This window comes from Cheilinus undulatus, linkage group 5 (genome assembly GCF_018320785.1).
Source record: "Cheilinus undulatus linkage group 5, ASM1832078v1, whole genome shotgun sequence".
NCBI classification, from domain to species: Eukaryota; Metazoa; Chordata; class Actinopteri; order Labriformes; family Labridae; genus Cheilinus; species Cheilinus undulatus.
Genome location: NC_054869.1, coordinates 31,056,039 through 31,071,602, shown reverse-complemented (window position 1 = coordinate 31,071,602; position 15,564 = coordinate 31,056,039). Strand labels below are relative to the sequence as shown.

General features: G+C 37.5%; 1 protein-coding gene across 1 annotated transcript; it reads right to left on the bottom strand.

Moving 5' to 3' along the window:
• Positions 1 to 1,092: 1,092 nt before the first annotated feature.
• Positions 1,093 to 14,169, bottom strand: naaladl1 (N-acetylated alpha-linked acidic dipeptidase like 1). Its single transcript, XM_041788221.1, has 19 exons — positions 13,862 to 14,169; positions 13,301 to 13,473; positions 12,899 to 13,020; positions 10,578 to 10,697; positions 9,938 to 10,130; positions 9,728 to 9,821; positions 9,541 to 9,645; positions 7,973 to 8,058; positions 7,764 to 7,883; positions 7,600 to 7,685; positions 7,279 to 7,342; positions 6,968 to 7,035; positions 6,767 to 6,855; positions 6,073 to 6,166; positions 5,457 to 5,538; positions 5,101 to 5,274; positions 4,782 to 4,869; positions 4,598 to 4,690; positions 1,093 to 1,438 (listed from the first exon to the last, which is right to left on the bottom strand). The coding sequence occupies exons 1-19, from the start codon at positions 14,059 to 14,061 to the stop codon at positions 1,261 to 1,263; spliced, it is 2,229 nt and encodes a 742-aa protein (XP_041644155.1). The 5' UTR covers positions 14,062 to 14,169; the 3' UTR covers positions 1,093 to 1,260.
• Positions 14,170 to 15,564: the final 1,395 nt, after the last annotated feature.

Sequence of the window (15,564 nt, the reverse complement as noted above, 5' to 3'; positions counted from 1 at the left end):
TGCAGTGTCCAGATCTGCAAGCCTGATTGAGACCTATCCACACAGACTCAGTGCTCTGATTGCAGCCAAAGGTACATCTATTGAATACTGACCTAAAGGGGGTGAATGTTTAAGCAGTGATATATTGCATATTTGTATTTAATTGACATTACTTTGTAGAAATCTTGTTTCCCTTTGACAGAGCTTTTTGTCACTTTTTGGTCAAAAAAGCCAAATTATATAGACCATTTTTGATTTATAAAATAAAAAAGGGCAAAAACATCCAAGGAGGTGTGTGTTTTTTATAGGCACTGTTTGCTAATGTTTAGACTTGAGTTGTCTTTGCACTTGAACGTACTGTAGATAAAATCCTTCTGTGTGTCCATTTACATGAGAAGATGGCCTTGACCCAAGACTTCTGGACTGTAAACTTTGAGATCTATATTGCATGCTTAAAAGTTTTACAGTGCCTGTCTGTTTATCTTCTCATTGACAGATGGTCCATTGGCATGGCGCTCATCTCAGGGAAGCTGATTTAGGCACATCAAAATTATGTTACCATCAAAAAATATCAGCAAGCCATGATCCAAAATTTATTGTGACTCATTATTGCTTTGGGGAAATATCTTGTGTTTGTATTTGTTTATCATAATTTTTTAAGAAATGTTAATTCTTGGCTCTTTCAATAAGACAAATGGGGACGCATCTACAAAATTAAAAACTGTTCAGGCATGCTTTTTCAGAATTGAAGTACAGGCTACTTTCCTGAGGTTTAAACTCAAAACTATGGTTTTACAAACAATCAATAACCTGTGAATGTTTTAAGTGTTTGCTTTATGAGCACAATACAAAATAAAATCTAAAAAAAAATATTTCATGGGCTTTACCTGGGTAATCTTTATATGTATGTTATCTGCTAAGTAGTCTGCGTTGGAGTTTTGTGTATTTGTTCTCATTTTGCTGATTGTAGTTTATTTAGTGCAGATGGATTTCTTCAATTGGAAATCTGCAGAAATCATTGTGGCACAAAACATGGTTTTAATTAAACTTTAATAGAGCACTTTAATAAGGAATATTCATCCTATTTAAAGTATTTCATACACGTGACAAAGACAGAAGACATTCATATGTTCCTGGAGATGCTTAACCAGTGATCACTTTAAATCATCCAATAAAAAGTCCCACCATTGCACACAGCCTTATCTCTAATTGGCTTCAATTCCCTGTGTTTAAAAAAAAAAAATCCCTGAGATAAAAGAGTTTCTTCCTCCCTCTATTTCTCTATATTACATCCACCAGTGTGTTTGCGGCGCCCTCAATAGCCTGGCTCAGAACTGACAGGTGGTAGTGCACTTTGCCCCAGTCACTGGATTGTCCTGATGACTCAGCTTTGGTGAAGGCATCAGCCAAACCAGGGAAAGTTGGCTGTCCAGCACTGCTTGAAGCCCAGATTACATGCCTGTTTACCAAACAGGACAATGAAGAGAGAGAGAGAAAGGGATCAATCATAGGTAGACTTCACAAGCAACCATGACACATCAATCCTTCATCAATTATCATCTATGAAAAACGGTACTGGCAGCTCTGTACTTAAATTATTCCTGAAGTAGGTACTTATACAAGCAGCATTTTATACCAACAATTAAGAAGTCAGCATACTAATGTAAGCATAGCTCCAAACATAGTTATCCTTTAAAATCTATCTGTTAGCATGCTAAGAGTTGGTCAGTGTGCTGAGTCATAATCTTTCATCTGACTCATTCTTGCTCAAAGCAAAACATGCCGTGTTTGACATTTCCAGCACTTGTACGGTTGGAGTCAAGGGAGCTGGAGCCAATTCCAGCTGTCATTGGGCAAGAGGGTGCACCCTGGATTGGTCACCTGTCAAATAGAGCTGACATTCACACCTACAGAATCACAAATTAATGGAATGAGCATGTCTAAGGAGGAAGCTGAAGTACCTGGAGAGAATTCACCCATGCATGGGAGATCATGAAAACTCTGCACAAATTGGGATTTGAACAGGAACTTTTTTTGCTGTGAAACAACAGCGTTTACTTCTGCATTACCATGCAGCAGTATGTTTGAAATTAGAAATTAATCTAGGAACATCCTAACCTTGCAAAGCAGATAGATATGCCTGTTTCCTTGTTTCTCACTGGCAAATCCAGGGCCTGGTTAAAAAGTAAAAGGACTAATCAGCAACAGCAGTACTTTCGGGTGTGGTGGAGTCGTGACGGAAGCAAGCAGCAACAAGAGGCCGGTGCCATTATGGCGGAAGACATTAGCATAGATGCTGCTATAGCGCCAGTTTTATCAGAACTTGAAGACCTTTCTTCGTTAAAAGAAGAAGAAAGAACAGCAGTGAGTTGTTTTCAAAGAATACAAAAGTCGTGTACTGACATGTCAGTTGCCACAATTGCCATGGTTCGCGTTATGCAGTTCTATGTGAAGTTTATTCCTCGGTAGCTGCGCAAGCACACCCCAGTAGCAGCAACGATGCCGCATGTTTTGTTGCTCTGATTGGCCCGTAAAGATGTGACAGCTAGAACTTTCATCCAATCACCCTCTGAGTTTTTTTTCAAAGGCTCTGCCCTTTTCCAAACGCTGTTTATCAAAGGTTTTCAAGATGGATGTGTGAAACACATCCATCTGGCATGTCAGGTTAGGAGCATCCTATATCTGTCAAAATATTTTTGAAACTAGATCTTTGCAAAGTGAACAGAAAGCTTGAGGCAAGTCCAGGTGTGTCCAGTAAAACTACGTATCAACTAAAAATACTGTTACACATGGAAAAGAGGCTATTTTGCATGGATATGACTACATAGTAGTGTCCCTTGGGACTTTGGGTTCATCTTAGGTGTGCCTTGAGAACAATTGTTTTTAGAGTACTGTGTAAGACTATAGAGCTTATGTTGAGAATCTGTCAAATCATGATGATGACTTTCTAATTAGTCTCTGAAAAACTAGGAAAATTTAAATGAACTCTTTATTCATATTAAAAAAACAACTGATTCAATAGCTCACTGTTGCCTTAGACCAGGGGTTCTCAACCTGCAACCCCCAAAATAGAAGTGGCAGATACCAGGGACCCCCACTGTACCTGTAGATGGTTAAAGCAAAGTTGAATACAGCCATGTACATTTAAGTATAGGCGTGTGCTGATTTATGTTTCGTCTATCAAGCATTACTTTTATTTCAGCATAAATCTCACCAAATGACCATGTTTTGATATTTTACATTAAGCTAATTATTTTATGCATATAATTTTCTCTAAAAAGGGGTAAAATATACAATTTGAAATAATTTAAAGAATGTTTGTATTTTTTGGAAAGCACCTGGTAACCCCCCTCAGTGTCTCACAACCCCCAAGGGGGTTTTATACCCCATTTTAAGAGCTAATGCCTTAGACAACAACTTTGCATTCAGCTACTTCTTTAGCTACTAATTAGCTAACATTAAGTAATCTAAAATAATGTTAGCAGGATGGAAATTCCAAGCTAACGCATGTAGCATAATATGCAACTACACCTTGACAACAAGAGCGGAGCATTTGTTCCCAAATACTGTGCCCCTGATGTTCCTTGAGGTAAGCCTAGGTGGGCTTTGGGATTTTTAATCGTCATCAATAAAACTACATACCAACTAAAGATACTGTAACACATGTTAAAGAGGGTACTTTGCAGTTCATCAGCTGCCTTAGAGAACAAATTAGCATTCAGGTACTGCCAAGCTAACATTAATTCTCTGTATTCAAAATGTAAGAAAGCACTTAATCCATGGATAACTTTACATTTGTTGTTAAAAAAAAAACACATAGCCTTTTTTATGGTACTACAACAAAATGGAACCATTAGCATTCATTGCTTTAGCTACTATTTAGCTAACATCAAGTTATTTTAAAATAATGTGAGCAAGGATGGAAATTACTAACTAGACCATATGCTACAGTTTAGCACAAAAAACTAAACCTTTTACAGCATAATGGTGATGCTAGCTTTCAGCCCCTTCTAAAAGAATTCATGAAGATGGCTGTTGTCTTATCCTAGTTAATAGGTTATCAAATAGGCTACAGACAAGTTTTATTTTTCACCACTCATTGACTTGTCAATGATAATGATTTGTCCGCTGCCCTTGATTTATACCACTTAAAAAGGTGGAGCACAGCATTATGGTTTTTTTTTTACCAGCAATACTCTTGCAGTCAAAGCCATAAAAGGGTCTCATTAATGAATTTTGATCAAGGTGTACTTTTACAGTTTAAGATATACTGCAAGGCTGGTGTTTACTTGGGGAAAACAGCTATCCTAATCTCTTCAGTTTTCAAGTATGCTCAACAAAAGAAGAGCTAGCCTAAAATATTCATGAGGTTTAACCCAACAAAGATCAGGGAGTTAGCCTTGAGATAAGCAGCCTTAACAGTTGAGGCTTATTGGAATGCTATCAGTTTTGCATTATTTGGATACAACTCATAAATGGACATGATTGCCTGTAACAGTTCAGCCTATAACAGCCTTAACAGAAACCTTAACTATCCTTTCATATTGCTGCCCACAGTAATACCTAACATGACTTTTTTTTTTTTTTTTTTTTACAATTGGAAAGAACCTCTTCTTACCTGAATGCATATTTATCTGGAAAAGCAAGAGGATTCAAGAAAGCCCGGTCCAGCAGCATGAGCTGATCATTGATCCTTCTCACTTTCAGTGGTCTATGGAATAGAGAAAGAGATTAAATATTCATGGCATTCATACCTCTTTAAATGGCAAATGAGATCACAATGTGTTGATATGTGCTCTTACGTTTCATTTGCCAAGTCTGAGTCGAAAATCACCTTATCCAAATGAGACGCTGCTTCCTTAAAGCTGGCTACCGCACTTTCCAGCGGTTCTGCAACAAGAGGCAAATCAGAAATGCAGCGTCATGGTACAAGATTTCAACTCTCCATTCCTGTGTGCACTTTTTCAAGAAGTAGATTCTGCTTCTGTTGTTTCAGTTGTTGATATTTCTACAACATTTAGACATAATGGAGTGAGTCAAGTAATTATTCCATATGCATTGACCCACGATGTGTGCACACAACTTTGAATTGTGAAAACACGTCAGCTCCCATGCACTTACCCATGGAAATTTTTTTTTCTTGCAGTTTAGTCTTATATAGGTCCACTGCCTTCTCAAGGTAGGCCTTGAGAACCTCATAGTAGTCCGTGCAGTTAAAAGGCAATACCAGGCTGTCAGCCAAACGAATAAGGATGCTTCCTGCTGTCCTGGCAACCGCCTGATGACTGAAGAACCCTGAGAGGAGGAAGTGGTACAATGAAGATTTTACACAGAAGATATAGAAACAGAGGAAAGACTGAAAGGGAAATACAGACGTACTATGATGGTAAAATGTAACATCTGGGATTTTTGTTTGAACATGATGTTCAGTACAAAACCATTCAATATGTTTGAGCATGAGAGAAATCACTGCTCACCTGGATCAATGAACTCTGAAGCATAGTCAAAGGTGTCATATGCTGTGTGGTAAGCGGGGTAAATCCGAGCATTTGTTTTAGTCTGTTCAAAGGAGAAAAAAGTAAGTTTAATGACATACATTTGGAATAGTTTTTATTTACATGTACACTGTAGGCAATATATAGAAAGACGTTTAAAAATGTAACCAGATGGAAATATAGAACAACTTTTCATTTATTAGTAGCTCAGTAAAATTTCTACCAATGTGTCTATGGTGTCATTGTTAAGTCTAACTTTTTTGTTTGCAGCATGATGTTTATGAAGTAAATTATGGTCCCATTTAGACTGAAATACACTATAAGAGAGTTTTAGTACAAGACTTGCAAACAGTGTGCAAATGTGCTAACCAGGATGGAGATTTAGAAATGTCTATCCAGTCTCGATCCATATGTGGTCATTTATATTGTCAAAAAAGCAAGATGGCAACAGCCAAAGTGATATACTTAGGGCTTCAAATATGAGTTCACAAACCCTTAGATGATGTCACTGTTACAATGCCATGTTCGTTTATTCAGTCCGTGGTGCACAAAGGTCAGAAATGCAGCAAAAATAGAAAAAAGGAGTCAGGTTAATTACCCTGTCATAAGTATAAGACATGTCGATGGAGGAGATTCCCAGGTAATGGACAAAAGGGGCATAGTCACTCCCCGCTCCTGACAGATAACCCATCCTGTTACAAGGAAAGAAAACAAGGAGCAGCTTTTCTTAAAGAGACTGTAGATTTCCATTTGGAACATACACTCAGCTCCAATATCGACATGTTGACTTGTACAAATCAGGACCAAACAACACATAAACAATGTTCTGTGTAGAAAGAACAACTTGAAAAAACAAAATGAGTTCAAGTTCTGGTTCAAGTAAAAAATGATTCATCACGTCCTGGAGCCATTGCAGATCCCCTAAGACATTAACTATAATCTAATGAAGAATCATCACTTCAATATCATTTATAAATATGGAACAAATTGCATCCTGTTGATGGTGTGGTCCTTGCTAGTGAAACAGATAAGTCTCACAGCATCAGTGTCAACATTATACTGATGAAGGCCAATCATCTCTTTTGAAGATCCCTAGTTCTACTTCCCCCCCCAAACATCAGCCTATTCTTCTCTAAAACTAATACAGAATTATGGACTCGTTTTTTGAGATGGGTCTGTAAAAGACCAACAAATAATGAATCGTGCAAAATCTAAAACCAAGATGGAGAAATTAGAAAGAAATCCATGGTCAGCTAGTATCCCCCAGAAGGTGATAAGTTACTTCTTGTTACCTGGGAATGACTCCATGTTCTGGGCTTGTCCGGTTGGAATATTTTTTCCAGTTATCGTACACAGACATGGAGGTGCCAGGTGCGTCAACCTGAGGAACAAACAGCCTCATGTGAGAGTATCCTGCTGTCTTGCAGACTATTTTAATACAACAAGGCTGAAGAGACACACTTGAACTAATAGATATGTTTTTAAGAGCTCACCTGTTTAGCAGCTTTGAAGATGACACTTTGTAGTGACGGCATCCCTGAGGCTCTGAGGGTGGCATTGGCTAAGGCAGCAAGTAATGGGATTGTTTGGTAAGAGCAGGACACACTAAGGTATAATTTTCAGACACAGGTCTATTCATGCACTTTATTTCATTAAAGGTACACAGAAAAATAAGACTCATGTAATGTTAGCTCAGAGCATTACAAGAATTACAAGATTTTCAAAATGATGATTGTTACTCTTATGTGTTGTTGCATACATTTCACTGACATTTTACTCAAGAGGTAGAAAGGGATCTTCTTACCAAAGACAGCTATGTCCACGTTTATGTAAGCAATCGTGCGTTCACTGAGCTTTGTGAAGTATTGCTGTGAAAAAGACAAGTTCATGATTTTTTCAACTGTATGCAGATGATAAAGACTATCAGCATTTTAAAACTTTGTAAAAAGCCTAATAGTGTCAGCTTTGCTGTATGATGTAGCTGCCATCATAATGCTTATGCGATCATGTAAGATTTAAAGAGTGAGCTTTTTTCATTTATTGTTTTCAAAGCTTTAACAAACAACATTTAGATGTTGCTCAGATAAAAATGTATGTTGAATCTTGCTGACACATTGCAAATTACCTCTGTATATTCTGCAGACCCAATAAGGCCAAACTCCTCCGCTCCCCAGCTTCCAAAGATGATAGATCTGCGAGGCCTCCATTTTCCTTCCACAGAAAGCCCCTGATATTAATTTTAATCCATCACAATCAATTATACTACTCCTTCAGCTTTACTGTACTGACCTTGTTTTACCATCTGGCCCAGCACTCTTGTCAATTCCAGCATTACCGACGTCCCACTGCTGGGGTCGATGGCACCATGAACCCAGCTGTCCCTGTGGTTCCCGTAGATCACGTACCTGTCTACTCATAAACACAGGGCAGACAGAGAAATCATAACCTAAAAAAAGAGGAAATCTGATGGCAGATTTGGACACTGTGACCAGTCTCACCTGGCTCGACACTCCCTCTGATGATGCCCATCACATTGGAGGAGTTCTTCACCTCTGCATAGTTGTAAATGTCCAGTTTCACATCACTGGAGTAGAGATTCAGAAGTGAAAAGAAACATGACAGAGTCATCCGCAATCTCTTGATTTTACTCACTTTAAAAGCTCTGAAATGTTATAGTCAGAAAAAGATCATAATCTGTTTTTAATTCATTTTAATCTAATTTAAACAAAAGTTAAAGGACACGTTTATGAGACATGGATGCGGCACAGAATAACTTATCATATTTTCAGTAATGGTCAAATAATAGAGGGTGAACTCATGTATTTATTTATGGATTATGGCCAAGACAGCCATAAATCCATGTTATTCACTGTAGTTGCTCTCCTGTTGCTATTTTTCTACACCCCTCTCCTCTCTCTTTCTCTCTCTCCCTCTCTCTGTCCTTTTACAACTCCAACATAGTTTAGACATGAGTTTGGTTCTGTTCACGCTTACTGCCTTGTTAAAGGTTCTTCCTTGCCACTGTAACTGTGTTAAATGTTGCTTAGTGCTGTGCTGAGGGTGGATTATTGTCTATAATATAACAAAAAGAATGGTCTAGATCTAGTCAAGACTACCCAGGGGGTTACAAGACACTTAAAGGGGGTCACCAGATGCCTCCCAAAAAACAAAGAATATTTTTCAGTTTTTTAAGAAAGTATATTTTATCAATTTTTTGTAAAAATATATGAATAGAATTATTTAAATGTCAAATAAAAACATGGTCATTTGGTAAGATTCATACTGAAATCGAAGAATTTTTTTTAAAATCCTTTTTAATCCTCTTGAATGGGCACGACTGGATTTAGAGATACTTCAACTACCTTAAAGTATGCTGGGGGTCCACGGTCTCTGGCACCTTTATTTTTGGAGTTGTGGGCTGTAAAGTTTGCAACCCCTAGTCTAGATCAGTGATCTAGACCAGGGTATAGATTCTTGTTTCCTTAGAGCCCCCTCTACTTGTATCTAAGAAAAGCTGAGTCCTCCCCAATAAGACCCAAATAAAGGAAGTGATACATAGCTATAGAAAAATCAACATCAATTTTGATTGGTTTATTGATAAAACAGGTCCGTGCATGATTTTTCCGTCCAATGGAGCTTTATTAAACCTATTTAATAAGTGTTGTATAATGATTTTGGTTAATATATGCAAATCCAATTCTGACAACCCAGGATAGGACCCAGTGGTTGAGGTGTGCCCTCTTTGTGAAGTGTCTTGAGATAGCATTGGTTGTAAAATGGCCCTATACAAGTACATTAAAACACTCATCTCTCAGTACTTACTACATTTTTGTCCTTGTTTAGTGTTCTGATTTCATCTGTCTTAAAGAGCGTCCTCGTGTCCCACCAGAAGTTCTTCATAAATTAAAGCTATTACCATCATCACTTAACTCATGTCATTTGAAAGAGACTAATTCAACTGCTTTCTGTTGCAGCCCATTTTTCTATTGCCTTTTGAGAATAAAAAAATGAAGCATTTGTTCAGATCAAAATGCATAATGGCTCAAGCTGTCTTGCAGTTGCCCACCTTGCATTAAAAGTGGATTCATCTTTGAACCCTGGGCCTCCAAGGTTGTAGGTACAGTTGAATCCTCCCTGCCATGTAGATGGCGCTGCTTCCCCACCAAGCACACTGAAAAGGTGCAAACCACGTTAGTTTCCAAACAGCTATTTTGGATTGTATCATTTAATAAGCCATGTCACCCATCACAAACCAGATCAGAATGTAGGCATCCTCAAATCCAATTGGTTGTGTAGGAATGGGAGGAATCCCTGTAATGTCTTCAGTTGGAATTCTGTAGGTCTCCTCTAACATGTTTTGAAATAAAGTAAAACATAAAATTAAGGTGGTAAAATAGCTTCTTTAAAATATTTATAACACCACTGTCCTGGACTAAACCTTGATTACGCATGTTAGTGGTTACCTTTAGCAGCCAGGTAGGGTGTGAGCAAGTCTCCATAGTGAGTACCATAGGCGCCTCTCTCCACACCAGAGGGCGGCAGATACCAGGAGTGTGGATATGTCTCATTGATGTCAGACATGAGACCATCATTGATGTCTAAAGGGTCTGTGTAGACGAGCACACCAATGACACCAAAGGGTGCCGCGTTGATGGCCTGGATGAGGACATACATGGCTTTTGTTAAATGTTCTTTTAAAATCCTTTATAAATTTCATCATTTGACAATTTTGTGCACTTTGAGGTTTATTGTGTAAGAAAAACAGTTATAAAATTATTTTTCAAAGTAACTTTTTATGGTTAATAAAATACGTTAGACTTAAACATTCAGCTTATTTAGGGTAACTGGATAATTTGTCCTTTACAGTCCTAGTAATATATTTAACTTTGCATGATTATTTGTGCTTCCTCATCATGGGTCATGACCTACAGGCAAAAACTGCAGTCTAATAAATTATCATCCTCCAGACTTTAAGGACTCATAAAAGAAATCATTTAAAAATCAGTGATACTGACTTTTCTAATGATACTTGTTAATCCCTCAGAGCTCAAGTGCCACAAAAGGGTACAACAAGATTTGATCCACCTGTTAGCTCAGACTCACTTTAGCAGCTCTTCCTGCTCCACCGTATCTGGTAATGGCAATGGTTCCATTCAGGTTCAGTGTCTTATTCAGCTCCTGGTAGTCACTTACTTTCCCCTGGTTAGCATACACCAGTTTCCCCTGAAACCAGCAGAAAATGTCAAGAAGCAATACAAAAATGTTACAAAGATTACATGAGCATCTATCCTGACATGTCAAGGGAGTAAGGGGAGGTAGAGCGTCAGAAGAGTCAGTTGGGGATGAGTTCTAGTCCCAGTCAGGGCACCTTCCTGTGTGTGCTTCTCCCATCCTCTAGCAAAGCTCTTTCACCACACTTTTCTCTGTCTTTTTGTTTTCTCTCGTAGTCCATGTGGAGGAATTTTTCACTGAGTGTGAATACTTTTAGTAGGGCACAAGAATTTTGTGTGTACTCCAAATGTAGAGATGTAAATCATATGGTGTATTATATGGTATATTGTTTTGTAATGCTTTGTATTATGCCATTCCGTGTCATGCCATACTGTATAGCATTACGCTGTATTGTATCGTTTCATGCTGTACTGAGTCGTGTCGTATCGTGTCGTATAGTAGCGTGTTGTATCATATCATATCGTATGGTATCATGTTGTATCGCATTGTCTCCTATCATATTCTGTCATGTCATGTCATACTGTGTTGTGTTATAGCATGTTTTATTGTATCGTATCATGTCATATCGTATTGTAAGGTGTCAGATCATATCATGTTGTATCATATACTATTGTATCCTTTCATACTCTACCATGTGGTGTTGTGTTGTATTATATTGTGGCTTACTGTATCATATCATATTGTTTCATGCAGTATTGTATCGTACTGAGTCGTATCATATGGTAGCATGTGGTATCACATCGTATCGTGTCATGCCGTGTCATACTGTATCGCATTGTTTCACGTCGAAATGATTGAATAATTTTATATCATATATTATCATATCGTATCATATCATATCATATCGTGTTGTGCTTAATGCCCATCACTTTATTTTGTGGCCAATTACATTCAATAATATTTCATCATATCCTATTGTATCATATCATGGTATTGTTTTTGGTATTTGTACTGGTATGGTATGATTTGGAATGATTTGATATTGATCGTTGACTGTATAGAGTTGATGGAATAATACTCTTTCCATAAAAAATGCAAATTATTTTTATTTTCATGGCAAAACTTTTTCACATTGCCAAGCTTACTCACAAAGCTTCTCCCTCAGTTTCCTTTCTACACATTTTTGTGGTTTGTTTTCAAATAAAAAAAGATTGTTGGAGTGCCCCTTTATTCAATTTTTTCTTGCAGTTTCCTCTTTCCCTAAAAATCTCTGGCCTTCATGGCCGCAGTGTTCACAGGTAGTTATTTACACTTATTTCAGTTTGCATTAAAACTACTTATCCTATCAGTACGTGATTATGTGCCAAACACTTTGGTCTTGTTGTTTTCATATCTGCACCACTCAGTAACCAATAATATCACTGTAATGGAGCTTCAGCCAACATGAGAAAAATATCAATTTTGAAAATGTTTGTTTAACCTACGGTCTGTTCTATGTACAGCAGTTACCTTAAGAAAGAATGCACGGCTGATAATTTTTTCAAAAACATTTATGTTCTGACCTTGTCTACCAAAGAAATGTTACCTCACCCAGAAGGCTCCGGTTAGTTCAAGCAAAACATGAGATAGCATGTGAGACATGACCCAGAGCATAGTGGAACCAGGGTCACAGAGATTCAGTGCTTATCTACATATCCTTACTAGAAAGTTCTCAGTGTTTGGACATGTATGAACTTTCACTGAGCTTCACATCTACGTTTTATGATGGTGCATTAACATCATTAAAAACAGACGTTTAGTAATACTTCTTAAAGTCTTAGATTATCACCAGCAATGTGCATCAAACACAGATCTTAAATCATACTTATATGTTTGTGATTATTTTCTGTCCTTGTCAAACTGGGCAGGAAGTTCAGAGATAGTCCTCAAAGGTTATGACAGGTAAATTACCATGTGACACAGAGATGTGACAATCATGTGAGTTCTATAGTGTTACTTTCCAAATATTGTATGGAAAGGGGAATTCAAATAAACACAGAGTTTTAAAGTCTTTTATGATTCTATCCTGGTTCTGTAAACTACTGGAAACATCTGTTGTGGTAAAACTGTATTGTCTGGCTTTCTTGCGAGACATGAATGTAGTTTTTCCACCCCTAAAAGTATCAACACTGCAGACTTCTACAGGGATGTGTGGGATATCTTTAAGAGTTCTTTAAACAGTGTTTTAGATCTGTTTGGATGCAGGTATTTACCTGTGCATGTCCAGCAGGTGAGTATGCAGCATACGGCTGAACCACCTCAGGATCACTTTGGTCCGGAGTGTAACCCTTCTCTTTTTCTCTGATAGTGTGTCGCACAGCATCAGATGAGTCAACTGACAATAAATCACAGCCACTGTTTAGTTTGGAAATAGGTGAATACAATTGGGTCAGTGGTGGACTTTAACATCCTTAATGTTTGCACCTTTAAAAGTTATACAAAAGAGATAATACAGCTTCCTGTAGGTGTTGGTGTTGAGAGAGATTGCAGAGAACAACAGATAAACCACGCCTTTTAATGTTTTTTTTAGTTACTTGTTAGTTCATTCCTCATATCTCTTGGATTATTTAGTTAAAATGCTTACGCTGATATGGAAGATGAATGATGCAACTCACCGACAGTGACCTTGTTGGGTTCATCGGGGTTAGGGAAAGACAGGTAGACCATGTACTCTTCTCTCCAGGCCTCATCTAGACCAGTTTCGGTGTCCTGCCATCTCTTTAGCATATACTGCACGGTCTGTTCATCTCCAGCTGTGGTGGCCATGTGGGGCACTTTTGTCAGCTCCCTGTAAAGGTAGAAGCCATTGGGAAGAGGCTGAATATACTAATTCAGATGTACTACTGTGGAAGATCAAAAAGGGTAATAGGGAATCCAAAGAGGTGAAAATGATGCATGTTTTAGCTTCAATGGTCTTGTGTCTTTTTAAAGAAATGTTTCAGAGATGTTCAGGCAGATGTATGAGATCCCAGTAAAGCTAAATTTCTAATATTGCATCTTGTTAGTGTTTTAAGATACTATATTGTAAAAATATAACACAAAAGCTGTCCACATGACTGCTCGGCAATCCTTTCTTTCTCTCCTATTGTTGTATGATTCCTGTTTCAACATTTTTTTTTATCAAAAATTACACATAGGAATGAGTGCCCAACTAATTTAATGTTCTAAGAACTCACTTGAGGTTCTCCCCAATCTTGATGTTGTCCACCTCAGACAGGAACTTCTTGATGAGACTCTCGTCCACATCTTTTGCCACATCCTTCACCCAGGATGGCGCAGAGCTACTGCTCTTTGCGATACCATAGTTTCCAATGAGGATCCCCACAGCCAGAACGACCGCACCACATAGAAGCCCGATCAGCACCTTCTTTATCATTCTCCTTTCAGGAATCAATCTCTTCTTTTCACTTTTGCCTTTAAGCTGAATCTTGTGCCTGGTAGTATGCTCACTCTGATTGTTTATGTGAGAGATTACCAAATGTTCTCTGTAACTCCAGTTCAAATGCTGGAATGACCTCCCAGGAGGAAGAGATATACTGCCACTGCGAGGTTTACTGATTAATGTTTGTAGGTGGGATGGACTTTATCCCTGTGTATGATAGTAAGGCGCCATCAGTGTAATTTCAGTGTCATCACACATAAACCATCAGAGTTCAGGAAATATCTGGACTACATTTGGTCAATACCTTATGTTTCTAAGGTGAGATTTTCATTCTAAAATAATACAGATATAATTAAGTGTAATCAAGTATTAACAGTAAGAATATGATTTGATTTTGAACTGTTTAAGCATTTTGAATAAAATGTATGTCTTTTATTATACTCCAGTATTATGTGGATATTGTCTTTGTTTGGGTGACCTATTTTTTATGTAATATGCTATCCATTTTATGAAAGGGATGTGACACATTAACTTCACTGTATCAAAACTAATATTTTTTATTTCTTGTGTTTTGTACAATTTCAGCAGATTTAGAAAAATATTTTCAAATTTTGACAAACATGCAACCAGATATTTTCCCCATGTTTTACTAAGCTACAAACACAATATGGTTTGTAAAGTTTATTTGTGGTACTCCCCCTTGAAAACAATCAGTTAATCAAAAAAGAAACAAGCATTTAAAACATTTAACTTTTTACCTAGCAAAATTGTTTTAGATATATATATATATATATTTTTTACTTGGTATGTTTGTCTGCAATCTCCTTTTGGTTTATAGTGAAGAAAAGTTTAGCATTTCATGTGACAAGCACAAGTTCAATGTACTTAAAAAAAAAACGCACAACATAAAGGATGGAAACCTTAAACAACTAGAAAAGCACTTGGAGAGCGCAGACCTCTGCCATTAGCCCTATCTCCCAATAGTAAAGAATCCTTTAAAAAATTCCTGGATCCAGATGGTGATCTGGATCACTCCCAAAATCAAATCAGTTCTTTCTTATGCCATTTCTGACATGTTGCTAAGAAAATAACAAACTAATTAACAAACCCTGCCAATCACATAACCTCCTTGGCGGTGGTAATAAAAAGATAAACATAACATAATAAAATAATGAAATGACACAGCTACATGATAAAAAGAAACAGAAATAAATTCTTAAATAGGAATTAAAAATTCCTCAATAAAATGCAAGTTGTCCTCTGGTCATTTTAATGGGAGCCAGAGAAGAGAGGTTAAGATATGAGTGATGTGTTCAGACCTTTGGGTTAAGTTCAAACCCAAAGGTATGTTTTGAGTAAAACATTTGGGGCTTTATCCCAGTATGTTGCCCCTTGGCTCCACCTATGATTCCCACTTAGTGTGTCTTTAGACTGTTGTTTAAATGCTGAGGGAAATTATGATAATTATTTTTGTGTGTATGTGAAGAATCTGTGTTG